The 16,400-nt window shown below is 42.0% G+C and overlaps 1 protein-coding gene across 5 annotated transcripts; it reads left to right on the plus strand.

The window, feature by feature from the left end:
- Positions 1-1,323: 1,323 nt before the first annotated feature.
- On the plus strand, positions 1,324-15,082 carry st3gal5 (ST3 beta-galactoside alpha-2,3-sialyltransferase 5). 5 transcript variants are annotated; one of them, XM_029659438.2, is made up of 8 exons: positions 1,324-1,645; positions 7,871-7,917; positions 8,141-8,247; positions 8,599-8,722; positions 9,371-9,702; positions 10,320-10,506; positions 10,699-10,857; positions 12,630-15,082. In XM_029659438.2, the coding sequence occupies exons 3-8, from the start codon at positions 8,216-8,218 to the stop codon at positions 12,885-12,887; spliced, it is 1,092 nt and encodes a 363-aa protein (XP_029515298.1). In that variant the 5' UTR covers positions 1,324-1,645; positions 7,871-7,917; positions 8,141-8,215; the 3' UTR covers positions 12,888-15,082. The 5 variants fall into 5 exon arrangements, with proteins under 5 accessions (XP_029515298.1, XP_029515299.1, XP_064874556.1 ...); XM_065018484.1 differs by having other exon boundaries at positions 1,368-1,396; XM_065018485.1 differs by lacking the exon at positions 1,324-1,645 and adding an exon at positions 4,160-4,178.
- Positions 15,083-16,400: the final 1,318 nt, after the last annotated feature.

Genomic DNA, 16,400 nt, shown 5'->3' on the forward strand with positions numbered 1-16,400 from the left:
GGCTGTTTACAGATTGGCTATGTACAGGTGAAGTGATCTGTGAGCTGCTCAGACAGCTGGTGCTTAAAGCTAGTGAGGGAGATATGAGTCCAGCTTCTGTGATTTTTGCAGTTCGTTCCAGTCATTGGCAGCAGAGAACTGGAAGGAAAGGCGGCTAAATTAGGCTTTGGGGGTGACCAGTGAGCTGAGATAAGGCTCGGCTTTACCTAGCAGAGCCAGTGGGTTTGGCGACGAGTATGAAGCAAGGGCCAGCCAACGAGAGCATACAGGTCGCAGTGGTGGGTAGTATATGGGGCTTTGATGACAAAACGGATGGCACTGTGATAGACTGCATCCATTTTGTTGAGTAGAGTGTTGGAGGCTATTTTATAAATTACATCGCCCGAAGTCGAGGATCGGTAGGATGGTCCGTTTTACGAGGGTATGTTTGGCAGCATGAGGGAAGGATGCTTTGTTGTGAAATAGGAAGCCGATTCTAGATTTAATTTTGGATTGGAGATGCTTAATGTGAGTCTGGAAGGAGAGTTTACAGTCTAACCAGACACCTAGGTATTTGTAGTTGTCCACATATTCTAAGTCGGAGCCGTCCAGAGTAGTGATGCTGGACGAGGGGGCAGGTGCGGGCAGTGGTTGTTTGAAGAGCATGCATTTAGTTTGTCTTGCATTTAAGTGCAGTTGGAGGCCACGGAAGGAGAGTTGTATGGCATTGAAGCTTGTCTGGAGGTTAGTTAACAGTGTCCAAAGAAGGGCCTGAAGTATACAGTATGGTGTTGTCTGCGTAGAGGTGGATCAGAGAATCACCAGCAGCAAGAGCGACATCATTGATGTATACAAAGAAGAGTCGGCCTGAGAATTGAACCCTGTGGCACCACCATAGAGACTGCCAGAGGACAACAGGCCCTCCGATTTGACACACTGAACTCTATCTGAGAAGTAGTTGGTGAACCAGGCGAGGCAATCATTTGAGAAACCAAGGCTGTTGAATCTGCCAATAAGAATGTGGTGATTGACAGAGTCGAGAGCCTTGGCCAGGTCGATGAATATGGCTGCACAGTAATGTCTCTTATCGATGGCGGTGATGATATCATTTCACACCTTGAGCGTGGCTGAGGTTGTTATTAAAATGTATTATTAGGTTATTAATTATGGCTGTGGCTATTATATGTCATTCTATGAAAGTGTGTACATCCACAGACCATCCATTCTGGGTCACTGAGGTATAAAGAAGCTATGGGTGGTCTTTTATTTTGAAGGATAGGTCACATACCGGAAGCAATTATGAATCTGCTCCCCGCTCATTGGTTATGCAGATCAGTACGACTTCCCACTAGTTACCACAGCTACAAAGTCGCTATATTGGCTGTCGTAAAATTGTATGAAGATCCTGCTTTTTGGGGTAAATTTACGGTTAGGCATAATGCTAGCAGTGTGATTAGGCTTATCTTTAAAATCAGGTTTTAAGAAGATACATTGTAGAAATAGACGGGGTTAGTCATAATTATTACTTTGTGGCTACTCGTGACAACCACGTCCCTTCCATGATTATCAACGTTACTGTTGCTGGCTACATCAAATAACATATCGTCAGATAACGTGAACATTCAATATACTGTCAAGATGACTGCTTATAAACGTCCGCTGATGGGTAAGTAGTTACAGTAGCTGGCTAAATAAGCATCCAACGTTCGCTTGCTGGTGATAGATAGTATGATAAAAGCTAGCTAACGTTAGCTAAGCGCGTAACCGTTTGTGTCAAAATAACAAGTTGCCTTGGATTTTGGACTTTTTCGATTCCTATGTTACGTTAAATACGTGATCTTCCCAGACATATTTGGGCGTTAACGTTTGCTATCTAGCTGTGGGCTTCAGTAGCTAACCAACTGTCAAGCCATAGGGTACATCCATTGGAATTCAATTGTTTTTTGACATCGTGCCAAAACATTCAGGACTAGTTAAAGGTGCTCAGTTGACTTATTTTGCATACACCGCCATACCATGAGACATGGACATACTTCATCACTGGAAAATATAGCTAAACGGTTGCGTTTGCTATCAATAAAAAGCGTACAACGGGTTGTCTTAACGATTTAGAAAATCATTTAAATAAATACAAATTTAAACCTTTTAACGTCTAAAAAAAACAAACTCTTATTTGTTTATATAATCGTACATTTAAGCCGGGAACTCGGAAAAAATACAAGCTCTAACTGGAGAAAATCGTTTTGAATGGTCCGACTTGAAAATCCAACTCGGAACCGGAGGCATCTTTCAACATATTTTTTTCTTCTTCCATTAACAACAAATCAATACAGAGAGTATATGAGGGAACACAAGTGTGTGTGTATATATATATATATATAAGGACCTTAAGGGACATATACACTTATAATTCTAACAGCTTTTTTGTTAGAGTATTTAATTGTCTTAAAATACAGTTCAATTTGTTTTTGTGGGGTAAGAAAATTAGTTTTTTTGTTTGTAAATTTACATTTTTGAATATGACATTTGAACAAAAGAATAATGAAATTAAACATTGTTTCGGCTTATTCCTATCATAGGTAAAGAATCCAAGCAGTACATCTCTCCACAATCGTGTAAGACCTTCATAAAAGTGTTCAATTATAAATCTGATGTTTTGCCACAGTTTTCTTAAAAAGATGCAACATTGTTTCTGGGTGGTCATTACAGAAGGAGAAATTTGAGTTGATGTTTTCAGTAAATTTCTTCATCTAGTGGTTGGCAGGATAATATTTATGAATAATTTTAAAGGAAACTTCCTTAATTTAGTTAACAAGTAGGTATGTGTGTGGCAACATCCAAACTTTTTTCCAACAGATATTATCAGTAAATCCATTCCAATAAGGTATGACAAGGTATACAACATCCTGCTGAAACAAGTTTCTTATCGCTCTGTTGTTGAATGGACCAAAAGAGAAACAAATCTTTCCTACGGATGAGTCAACAGGGTTAATGGAAGGTAGGTTCTGAGGGTCAGGTCTTTACACGTTCCTGAATAACATATGGCATCTAAAACAATTGCAATATCTTTAGGTGTTACACGGACCTTGTAAAGTGATAAGAATTCCTTATAACTGAGTAAAAGACCCTCTGCATTTACCAGTTGGCTCACCAATAGGATATTATTTCGGAACCAATATTCTAAAAACAAAGAAGTATTTTTATACAATATATTCTGATTATTCCATATATCTTTGTGGAGAAAAACGGTTTATAAATTAAGGACCATGACAAGAACCTGCCGATGAAAAGCAGAAAGTTTCACTGGAATTTTGTCAATATTATAATTGCAAAACAAAATGAAGTTAAGGCCACCAAAAGTAGAGAAGACATGATGAGGAATAAAATTCCAGATAAAGTGGGTCTTCTTAGCAATTGTTTTATCCAATTGATCTTAAAAGTATTATTTAAAGTAGTGAAGTCCAGAAAATTCAGTCCACCATTCTCATAAGTGTTCATTACAACAGTTTTCCTAATGTAATGGGTACGGTTTCTCCACAGAAAGTTGAAAAGCATCTGGTCTATCTCCTTGCTTATTTTACTGTCAAGATATAAAGATAGAGCGCCATATGTTAGTCTAGAGATACCTTCACCCTTGGTTATTAGGACTCTTCCTTTTAAAGAGAAGTCCCTCTAGCCATTGATTTAGCTTCTTCTGGGTATTTTTAATAAGAGGGTTCAAATTTAAGCCTCTTTTTTTTTTATGGTTATGCCTGAATATGTAAGTTGTTATTTTTTCTGGAATACCATAATATGAACGTGTCACAATCTGACAGCCATGAGTTCACATTTATTAATGCTAAGATGTAGACCAGACGCTTTGGAAAAGGATTGTAATCACATTGATCGATATGGGAATTTGGTTAGCGTCTTTCAGAAAAAGTGTAGTATCGTCAGCCAGCTGGTTTATAATAATTTCTTTACCAGCTATGTTCATTCTAGATCTCCGATTTTCCGACCTGACGAACACTGACGTCATATTTTTTTCCCCCAAGTTCACAGTTATTGAAAGCATTTGAACCTACTTTACATCGCTACAGTCCAAACGCGAAGAGCCCTCGGACCTGAACCCTCACCCCCTGAATGACGTTTTATATCGTCACATCCGAGTGTACCTCAAATGTCGCTTACCCAAGCGAGGGAGAGTGATGATCGGAGAGGTAACGTCCATGGTGGAAGTCTTGAAGTTGAGCTTAAAAACAACCAACCTAAAGCTATAAATATACCTAGCAGCCTAAAGTCGCTCACACTCCTGTCAGGTAGCTAGCTACAGTTACCCACAGCTGGCTAGCTAGTTTTATAGCTTGGTAATTTATTCCAATGCATTTCAGAATCCCCCCCCCCCCAAAAAAAAACCCAATGTATATGTTTATGAAGCTAGCAACGTTTTTATAGGCTCCCCACTACGAGACTACGCAAATTTCGTATATACCAACGCCAAAATCAATGTAATCTATATTGACCCTTTTCCAGTACACGACACACTGACGTCACGTACAGATGTGCGCGACTCTTGGTGGCTGTAAGAAGGCCATCGCCATCTGAGCCCATTCAACATAACTTTAATCTAGACTTGTGTTACTTTTAAACACAATTTTTGGGGGGCTTCTCTTACGCTTACAATGATGTTGTTTTTCTTTCTTGAACAGTTGCTAAGTTATTTGGTTGTGCTCTTTGCAAAATAACTTTTTGATGCAGAAGTTGTTAGCTAGATTCTAACACTCATTGATATAGGCTGTAGCAAAATCTATACCAAGAGCCAATTTGCTGGGTGAGGTTGAAGTGTTTTTAAAAGTATAATGCAGTTGATTTGTGATGATGACACAAACATTATATTAAGCAGGACATTCATACGAGCCTTAAAATCCAATTATAATCCAAAAGTAGTGTGAAATGCACGCATAAGCAACATGTAAATAGAGGCTTTTATTTTAGCTGGTGTTCTATAAGAACTCTTGTTCTGCCATCCACTTGCGCGCATCGCCCTCGTGCTGCAATGTTTGTAAACACAGAAAGGGGTTTATATATATATGTTTTAGCAAGCTTGAGTCATTTTGTTCTCACATGCCAAAAATGCAGCTATGTTGATTTAAATTGGACATGTTTGCATTGAATTTTGGGTCATATCAACCCCACAATTGATCAAAGTTCTTCACTCGCTTCCTCAAACTAAATCGAGGACAGAGGGGGCAATGTTTGTGAATTGGACTACCACTTAAAATGGCAATCCAACTGCATCCATTTTTTGATGGGGATTCCCCTGAGGAAAAGTGTGTAAAGGAAGTAAAATTAACGTGTTTGGACTGCATCTGAGGTTTTTGTCTTTCCCACCATCAGTTGAGACAACATGCTATTGAATACAGGAGAACGAAGGTTACGTATGTGAGCTATTGAATCACTCCAATATGTAGATCAAGAACACTAAGGTAACCTGCCTAAATGACTACAGACCCGTAGCACTCACATCCGTAGCCATGAAGTGCTTTGAAAGGCTGGTAATGGCTCACATTAACACCATTATCCCAGAAACCCTGGACTCACTCCAATTTGCATACCGCTCGAACAGATCCACAGATGATGCAGTCTTTATTGCACTCCACACTTCCCTTTCCCACCTGGACAAAAGGAACACCTACGTGAGAATGCTATTCATTGACTATAGCTCAGCGTAGGTAGCAACACATCTGCCACACTGATCCTCAACACTGGAGCCCCTCAGGGGTGCGTGCTCAGTCCCCTCCTGTACTCCCTGTTCACCTACAACTGCATGGCAAAGCACAACTCTAACACCATCATTACATTTGAGGAGGACACTACAATGGTAGGCCTGATCACTGACAACGACAAGAGCCTATAGGGATGTCAGAGACCTGGCTGGGTGGTGCCTGAATAACAACCTATCCCTCAACGTGATCAAGACAAAGGAGATTGTGGACTACAGGAAAAGGAGGACTGAGCACGCCCTCATTCTCATCGATGGGGCTGTCGTGGAGCAGGTTGTGAGCTTCAAGTTCCTTGGCGTCCACATCACCAACAAACTAAAATGGTCCAAGCACACCAAGACAGTCGTGAAGAGGGCATGATAAAACCTATTTCCCCCCTTGGGAGATTGAAAAGATTTGGCATGTGTCCTCAGATCCTCAAAAGTTTCTACAGCTGCAACATCGAGAGAATCCTGACTGGTTGCATTACTGCCTCTGACCGTAAGGCGCTACAGAGGGTAGTGTGTGCCACCCAGAGCCTCTACACCAGGCGTGTGTCAGAGGAAGGCCCAAAAAATTGTCAAAGACCCCAGTCATAGACTGTTCTCTCTGCTACCGCGTGGAAAGCGGTACCGGAGAGCCAAGTCTAGGACCAAAAGGCTTCTCAACAGAAGCCTTTTGGTCCCCAAGCCATAAGACTTGAACAGGTTATCAAATGGCTACCCGGACTATTTGCAGTGTGTCCTACCACCCAATTCGGCGCACGTGACAAATGAACTTTGATTTGACGAAAGCCTGCTCCAGAGAGCTCAGGATTTCAGACTGGGGCAAAGGTTCACCTTCCAACAGGACAACGACCCTAAGCACACAGCCAAGACAAAGTAGGAGTGGCTTAGGCACAAGTCTCTGAATGTCCCGAGTGCCTCAGCCAGAGCCCGGACCTGAACCCGATCGAACATCTCTGGAGAGACCTGAAAATAGCTGTGTAGCGATGCTCCCCATCCAACCTGACAGCTTAGAGGATCTGCAGAGAAGAATGGGAGAAACCCCCCAAATACAGGTGTGCCAATCTTGTAGTGTCATACCCAAGAAGACTCGAGGTTCTAACCACTGCCAAAGGTGCTTCAACAAAATACTGAGTAAAGGGTCAGAATAGTTATGTAAATATTATATATATATATATTTTTTTATACATTTGCAAAAATTTCTAAAAATCTGTTTTTGCTTTGACATTATCCGGTATTGTGTGTAGATAGATTTAGGGGGGGAGAAACAATTTAATCAATTTTAGAATAAGGCTGTAGCATAACAACATGTAGAAAAAGTCAAGGGGTCTGAATACTTTCCGAATGCACTGTACACTCTAACATAGAGCTCTTACCAAGTAAATCCTCTCTGTAATGAGCCGTGAAAAGGAAGAGGTGGAAGGAGTGCGGCGGCACTCCCCCGCAGCACTACCCGGTACACAGGACTCATCTGAAATTCTTACTCGGAATGTATCCTGCCGAATGGAAAGATACCATGTTGGAGTGATCCAATATAGTGTCATTTCAATCATATAAATATAATTCATAGAATGGACTTATCCCTTAAGACCACTGCAATTTAGCTGGTGCACCATTTGAAATTGAATGGACAGTTTTACTTGTAATCTCTAGCATAAAGATGGCCGCTGGTCCACCCACTGTCGAATGTAAACTTAAGTGGTCTATTCTATATTCTATTATCTATATTTCAATATTTTTCCTATGGAGTATTGACAGTATAATTTAAAACAGATGTTCCCATTCAAGTCAACATTCTCTTATGTGTGGACCTCCAACCATCTTTGTGGTACCATTTCAAAGTAGACATTTTTTTTTCAATTGTATTCCCCTTTTAGTACATTTTATCAGCCAAAACATGACACCCACCCTGTATTCAAGAGGGTGTTGTGTCTCAACCGACGGCAGGCACAACACAAAAACCTCAGCTGATTTTAAATAGGGTTTAAGCTACAGCATATGCGAACATGACACAAAAAAATTGACGTTTATGCATTTTTTTATATAACAAAAAAACATTTTTATTCAAATATATAATAAAATAGTTGAATAATGTTGTTTGTAAACTTTTAAGTGATATAAATCTGAACTGTTTATTTTTTCCAGTGATGAAGACATGGATGTCAGATGGTATGGTGGGGTATGCAAAATAGGTAAACTTTGAGCACCTTTATCTCTTGAATGTTTTTGCATTGAGGTCCAAAGAGTCACTTTCTGAGCACTTCTACAATGGGCAAATGTGTATGGAAGCTTTTGTTCAAATTCAAAGGGATGCTTTCAAAAAGTGATTGAATTCAAATGGATTTACCCCATACACATACTGTACTGTTTTGGATTGGCTGTGCTGAATTACCTTTGACCTGCTACTGGGTGTAGGAACTGTCCCATGAGGAACAGGCTAATCAGCGCTAAGGACAGAGGGAGGCACATTAACTTCCTGACAACAACAAGATGAGGATTTCAAAGCGTTGTGGCTCCAACAGGTACATATTGTTAGCTTGTTCACCCTATTTATTAATAATCACTAGGTAAATGAAGACTCTATTGAAACCCTGTTTTACAGAGTTCCAACTGCCTACTTGATAAGTTATTCAGTTGTTACTCAGTTATTATTAGGCTACTAATGCTTGCATGTCCCTGTGTCAGGAATGAGCTCATGGGCATTTCATCATGCAGCCACAAATTTGTTTAGAAATACTAGCTTAATTTCCTTACCTGGCTCAGAAGCACACTGTACATAACTTGTCCTGGAGGCATTACGTCATGATCATGTATGATATTATATATAAAGAAGCATTGTTCACTGTGTAACAGTGAACATATTATTCTTGCAGACGTTTGTTGTTGCCCTTGCTGGTCCTTGGGTTGATGATCTTACTGGCAGTTGTAACCCTTAATTGGTTTGAGACTGAATCACAGATGCCTTTGGCATGGCACGTGGATCCCAACCACCGAAAGGTAAGGCTCTTCATCGATGTTTGTAACCGTTCAGCGTTGACTTTATAATCATTTTATTTAACTAGGGAAGTCGGTTAAGAACAAGTTATTATTACAATGTGAACATTACAAACGGCCAAACCCGGACGACGCTGGGCCAAATGTGTGCCGCCATATGGGACTCCCAATCACGTCCGGATGTGAGACAGGCTGGATACGAACCAAGGACTGTAATGACGCCTCTTGCACTGAGATGCAGTGCCTTAGACCGCTGCGCCACTTCAGGAGCCCCAAATTTAAAGGGGTAATCTGCTGTTCAAACAACAACACCGGGATGGGGCTGGAGAAATGTAACCATATGGGTGCAAGGACTAACCATTCATGTTGTTAAAATTATAGTTTTAACCATGTTTTGAGGCTATACCGTATTTGTTTACAATTACATTGTTTATAAACAATGGAGTAAAACAAGCTTATAGTTTGAGTTCTGATGGGGTGTATAGTACAGTTGAGCTAAGCTCATGAGGCATTTATAAGTTATTCTTCAAGAATCAATGCGTCGTTATCATGAATTGAAAAGACCAAAAATGGATTTATCAATTGTAGATAGCTTCTTTTAATGTGTTTATTTATAGTGGTGCATTTGATACAATTATATGATCTTTCCAGCTTGTGCACTCTTTTGTACGGGGTGTTCTTTCGAACCAGTGCAGACCAGCCTTTGCCAGAAAGGGAGTAGAAGCAAGGCTCCAGAGCTCTAGTCATGTGACTGATCCTTTCCTGTGGCGGGACACACTGCTGACTCAAGAGATGTTCAAGTACCCCCCACCATTCGGGTTCCGTGACATGCATGGCAAACTGAAGGATGTCCTCAACCTCCTCCCTGCTCAACCAGAGCAGCTGAAGAAAGAGTGCAGACGCTGTGTGGTCTTGGGAAATGGAGGAATCCTCCGTGGCCTTGAGCTGGGCGCCCTGCTTGACCAGTTTGATGTTGTCATTAGGTGAGACTATACCTGCTTTGTGTACCTGGATTTTCAAATGGCTCATCTCTAGACCAGGCAGTGAATTCACCTTTGACCGGCAATTTATTGTCGCACATTAAGATTACGGTCACTTTATTGGTCAAATGCATACAAGGTCCAACCGAAATAACTTCCGCTTTTAACCCAACCCCTCCGTTAGACACACATACATGTACATATACAGGCTTTGGAGAGGTGTGGAGAGCTGCCACACTAGGCACCGGGGAGCAGTTGTTGTGGGGGGTTAAGTGCTTTGCTCAAGGCACAATGGTAGGCAATGGCATCTAGAATTTGATACCAGTAACCCTCAGGTTGCCAGCTCACTTCCCGGTAGATTTTCCACTTTTGACCCAGAATTCGAACTAGCAACCCTCTGGTTGCTGGCTCGCCTCTCTAACCATCAGGTTACCTGCCGTCCCCTGCTGCTTATCAACAGGATGAGACTTTCTGTGGAACAGAAGTCATCACTATAATGATAACATTTCTAAGTAAGAAGGGTAGAGCTGTTATAGTATATCATTGTTGATTCATCCAAAGAGTGACTGGTTACATGAGTGGACCTGTGTCACGTTAACATTCTGTTCATTGCACCACAGGCTCAATAGTGGTCCTTTGAGGAACTACAGTAAAGACGTGGGGAACCGGACCTCTATCCGGATGAGCTACCCAGAGGGAAGCCCCAAGGTCTGGGAAGATGTGGACCCTGAGCTGCAGTTTGTGGCGGTGGTCTACAAGGCTGTAGACTTCAAGTGGATCAGAGCAATGATCAACAGACAGAGAGTTGTGAGTTGTAAAGCCCACCACCAGAAACATGAACAAAATATTAATTTAAAGAAAAAGAGAATGAAATTAGGTAATGTGTAGGCATAGTTGTTGAAATTTTAATAAGGAGCACAGACATGGCTGAGCGATTTGAAATGCAAATTCAGACACTGCCTACTACTTTACCTAACATTAGATTTGTTTTTGTTTCAGTCCCTTTGGGACTGGCTGTTTTTCTGGCAGAAGGTGCCAGAGAAGATTCCAGTAGACTTATCAAAGTTCCGTTTGTTGAATCTGGAGATCATCAGGCAGATGGCGATGGACCTGTTAGCCTACTCCTCCCCACAGAAACGCCTCTGGGGCTGGGACCAGGTCAGACAACCTTTCACAAGTTAAACAGTGCATATTACACCATTACACTGAAGACTTACAAAACATATTCATACCCTAACTAAACTGAAATGAAAGGAACAATAATAAAAAAAGCTTTGATGTATAGACATAATGAGCCGTTTTGGAAGAGTTCTCTACTAGTCGGACATTCTACGCACATAATCATCCCAGTTGGTAGAATGTTTATCTTTGCCATCCCCTGGCAAGATAAAGGAGACTCAATATTGACTGTTCAAATTGTGGGTGTAAAAAATGTGTCAATGCCTTTTCTGTAAACTGATTGTTCTGCTAGCAACCAGCAGCAATCTTTACCTGTAGCACAGGAGAGGGCTGTGCCTGTTTTCTAATACACTGCTCAAAAAAATAAAGGGAACACTTAAACAACACAATCACACTTCTGTGAAATCAAACTGTCCACTTAGGAAGCAACACTGATTGACAATAAATGTCACATGCTGCTGTGCAAATGGAATAGACAACAGGTGGAAGTTATAGGCAATTAGCAAGACACCCCCAATAAAGGAGTGGTTCTGCAGGTGGGGACCACAGACCACTTCTCAGTTCCTATGCTTCCTGGCTGATGTTTTGGTCACTTTTGAATGCATCAGGAGACGTGGAGGAGGCCGTAGGAGGGCAACAACCCAGCAGCAGGACCGTTACCTCCGCCTTTGTGCCAGGAGGAGCACTGCCAGAGCCCTGCAAAATGACCTCCAGCAGGCCACAAATGTGCATGTGTCTGCTCAAACAGTCAGAAACAGACTCCATGAGGGCTCGACGTCCACAGGTGGGGGTTGTGCTTACAGCCCAACACTGTGCAGGACGTTTGGCATTTGCCAGAGAACACCAAGATTGGCAAATTCGCCACTGGCGCCCTGTGCTCTTCACAGATGAAAGCAGGTTCACACTGAGCACGTGACAGTCTGGAGACACTGTGGAGAACGTTCTGCTGCCTGCAACATCCTCCAGCATGACCGATTTGGTGGCGGGTCAGTCATGATGTGGGGTGGCATTTCTTTGGGGGGCCGCACAGCCCTCCATGTGCTCGCCAGAGGTAGCCTGACTGCCATTGGGTACCGAGATGAGATCCTCAGACCCCTTGTGAGACCATATGCTGGTGCGGTTGGCCCTGGGTTCCTCCTAATGCAAGACAATGCTAGACCTCATGTGGCTGGAGTGTGTCAGCAGTTCCTGCAAGAGGAAGGCATTGATGGCCCGCCCGTTCCCCAGACCTGAATCCAATTGAGCACATCTGGGACATCATGTCTCGCTCCATCCACCAACGCCACGTTGCACCACAGACTGTCCAGGAATTGGCAGATGCTTTAGTCCAGGTCTGGGAGGAGATCCCTCAGGAGACCATCCGCCACCTCATCAGGAGCATGCCCAGGCGTTGTAGGGAGGTCATACAGGCACGTGGAGGCCACACACACTACTGAGCCTCATTTTGACTTGTTTTAAGGACATTACATCAAAGTTGGATCAGCCTGTAGTGTGGTTTTCCACTTTTAATTTTGAATGTGACTCCAAATCCAGACCTCCATGGGTTGATAAATTGATTTCCATTGATAATTTTTGTGTGATTTTGTTGTCAGCACATTCAACTATGTAAAGAAAAAAGTATTTTATAAGAATATTTCATTCATTCAGATCTAGGATGTGTTATTTTAGTGTTCCCTTTATTTTTCTGAGCAGTGTACATTTTGTATTCACTATCCTCTAACTTGACATTGTTTGCTCTCCTCTTTGTGCAGAACGTGCCCACCATGGGCATCTCAGCCCTCAACCTGGCCACCTACCTATGTGACGAGGTCAGCCTAGCAGGCTTTGGTTACAACCTCAGCCAGAAGGAGACGCCCCTGCATTACTATGACAATATACCCATGACAGCTATGCTGGGGCAGAACATGCACAACGTGGACCGTGAAAGGGCTCTCCTCCAGAGCCTGGTGAGGGAAGGGACTGTATCAGACCTCACAGGGGGCCTGCACTGCACCTTCTGCCCCAGCTGAAAGAGACTGATCTGGGCCCGCAGCGCAGCTAGCGACACACCAACGATCTACCTTCCACTGACTTATCATTCCAATACTTTTCACCCTGGAATTCAAAAAGTTGATTTGAGTCTATGGATCTGGGGACTTGACTGCAAACTCTTCTATGTTCCAGTGCATGCCAGCATATTGAATCTGCATGGACTAGATGTGCTGACATGATGGGGAACAGTGAAGCTGTACACTTCTCCCCTGCGCAGTTGAAAACGACAAGCCTAAATCCTTCTATAAGGGAAGTATTATCACTGCTAAACTTAAATGTTTTTTTGTATTTATTAAGAGATAATGTATAATTACTTAATTAAATCTTAGCATAAAGTTGATGCTAAAAAGTGTACAAACATTACCATAAATATTGTGAATAATGAACAGATGGACTAACAGATAATTAACATTACCCTTTTTATGCTTTCGATTTTAAGTTGAATGTTTAGTTTGTCCACAAGATGTCTGAATTTGGTTGTGTTTTTACATTTTTCTAATGTAATTATTAGATTGTTCTTATTATAATAATGTATGTTCTCAATGCTTGACTTGGACTAAGATGGGAGCCGGTACTAATTATATTTACAGTGGGGCAAAAAAGTATTTAGTCAGTCACCAATTGTGCAAGTTCTCCCACTTAAAAAGATGAGAGGCCTGTAATGTTCATCATAGGTACACTTCAACTATGACAGACAAAATGAGAAAAAAAATCCAGAAAATCACATTGTAGGATTTTTAATGAATTTATTTGCAAATTATGGTGGAAAATAAGTATTTGACCTCTCACTCTTTGGCACAAAGAGAAGATTCAAATGGGAGGCAGGCCTACACACAAACTATATATGTATGTGCCATTTGCTAAATATTTTTATAATTTAATTATCAGTCACCATTTTTCTTTTATTCCAGGCTTTATTAAAGTATTCCACAAACGGAAATACACAATGGACAGTTTCTCCTCATGGCTGAGCCACATAATGCCAGGGTATATCTGGTGGGCTTTCTCCTCATGGCTGAGCCACATAATGCCAGGGTATATCTGGTGGGCTTTCTCCTCATGGCTGAGCCACATAATGCCAGGGTATATCTGGTGGGCTTTCTGGAATAAGGACACGTGCATAATGTGGTAGAAAGGGCCATAGAGGATCATATTAATAGAATTCTCTATTTCATTGAGGTCACAATAGTTAAATGGTGTTTCCTCTTCCATTTCACCACAATACCGACCTGTTTCAATACACAGATACAATATCCCTGATCTTACCTATTTCAATACGCGGAGGCAATATCCCTAATCTTACATAGCGATCTCTTGCTTTTCGGGAGGTTGTACATTATATTTCTTACACAGAAATTCCCCCTTAATGAAAGGGTTTATGATTCATCTCCTCCACTTATTTATTTTCATATTGCATCATCAGTTGTGTTTTAATAGTGTCTATGTCTCACTTCATTTGGTTTTCATACAACTGTTCACAGTCAGACTGTTGGAAAATGTCAGACATTTCAGTTGTCCAGGCTCCCCCTATGGAGAGATCCCATTGAAAAACGCTGCTGGCTATTCTCGCAATTGGCATATCCAACAGTCTATTCCAAAGTCTCACCATACACGCCTTCCATCTCACCTCACAGGAATCCCAGCCCATGTCCCAGTTATTTCCAGTATAGGTGCAAACTTGTGGAGACCTAAAAAAAATAACGTACTGCTCTGTTATGGACGTGTTAATTTTTGAGATGCCTCTTAGCACCCCACACTCCTGCTGAATAGTCCAGTCCAGGACAGGACACACGCATGTCTGATACAGTTTGGAATACGTAGCATAACCAATATCTTTGAGTGCTTTTGTTTTTCCTAGAACTCCCCCAGGAGCTCTACTTGCTGAATCGGCCCAGGCAGATGTGCCGTAGAAAGGTCATATGTTCATCAAAATAAAGACCAAATATTTAGAATTGCTAGTAACCTTGCATTTCTTCACCAAAACACACCTGAAAAACACTTCTCTTGGTACCCGGTTTTCTAAAATGCAATATCTGTATGTTTTTCTGATTGATCATGCGTCTCCATCTTTTGCAATAATTGACTGTACATAATACCATTTTCTGTAGGTCTTGTTCAGTTTCTGCCATTAAAATAATATCATCAGCATATAAGATGTCATATCTTACTCCAATATTTTACTGTTTAATTTATTTTGCCAAATCATTCATAAACATAGCAAACAGAGTCTGATAAGGCATCTCCTTGTTTTACACCCAAGAATGTGGGAAACCAATCTGTACCATGTTGATTAACATGCAGGTAGTTAGTGCTTTGTAGAGAGTCTGGGTTGCGTGATAAAATTTCCCATCCACCCTGTCTTTATCAAACTATAGGCTTAAACAATGTATATTTGTCATGGAACATATCCTTTTCATTTGCCTTTGTAGTAGACCAAAGGGGTTCAATTCCCCCTGCAGTAATTATATTCTTCCATTAGATGGAGTGGAAAGTACAGTAGTCTGCTACAAGTATCATACATGGGCTCCCGAGTGGTGCAGCGGTCTAAGACACTGCATCTCAGTGCTAGAGGCGTCACTACAGACACCCTGGTTCTGTGGTGGTGTTTGTGGCTCAGCGGTCTAAGACACTGCATCTCAGCGCTAGAGGTGTCACTACAGACACCCTGGTTCTGTGGTGGTGTTTGTGGCTCAGCGGTCTAAGACACTGCATCTCAGTGCGTCACTACAGACACCCTGATTTGATTCCAGGCAGTATCACAACTGGCCCAAAAAATAAAGGGAACACTAAAATAACACATCCTAGATCTGAATGGATGAAATATTCTTATTAAATACTTCTTTACATTTTCTTTACATAGTTGAATGTGCTGACAACAAAACCACACAAAAATGATAAATGGAAATCAAATTTATCAACCCATGGAGGTCTGGATTTGGAGTCGCACTCAAAATTAAAGTGGAAAACCACACTACAGGCTGATCCAACTTTGATGTAATGTCCTTAAAACAAGTCAAAATGAGGCTCAGTAGTGTGTGTGGCCTCCACGTGCCTGTATGACCTCCCTACAACGCCTGGGCATGCTCCCGATGAGGTGGCGGATGGTCTCCTGAGGGATCTCCTCCCAGACCTGGACTAAAGCATCTGCCAACTCCTGGACAGTCTGTGGTGCAATGTGGTGTTGGTGGATGGAGCGAGACATGATGTCCCAGATGTGCTCAATTGGATTCAGGTCTGGGGAACGGGCGGGCCAGTCCATAGCATCAATGCCTTCCTCTTGCAGGAACTGCTGACACACTCCAGCCACATGAGGTCTAGCATTGTCTTGCATTAGGAGGAACCCAGGGCCAACCGCACCAGCATATGGTTTCACAAGGGGTCTGAGGATCTCATCTCGGTACCTAATGGCAGTCAGGCTACCTCTGGCGAGCACATGGAGGGCTGTGCGGCCCCCCAAAGAAATGCCACCCCACACCATGACTGACCCACCT

Source organism: Oncorhynchus nerka, linkage group LG5, assembly GCF_034236695.1.
Source record: "Oncorhynchus nerka isolate Pitt River linkage group LG5, Oner_Uvic_2.0, whole genome shotgun sequence".
Taxonomy (NCBI): Eukaryota; Metazoa; Chordata; class Actinopteri; order Salmoniformes; family Salmonidae; genus Oncorhynchus; species Oncorhynchus nerka.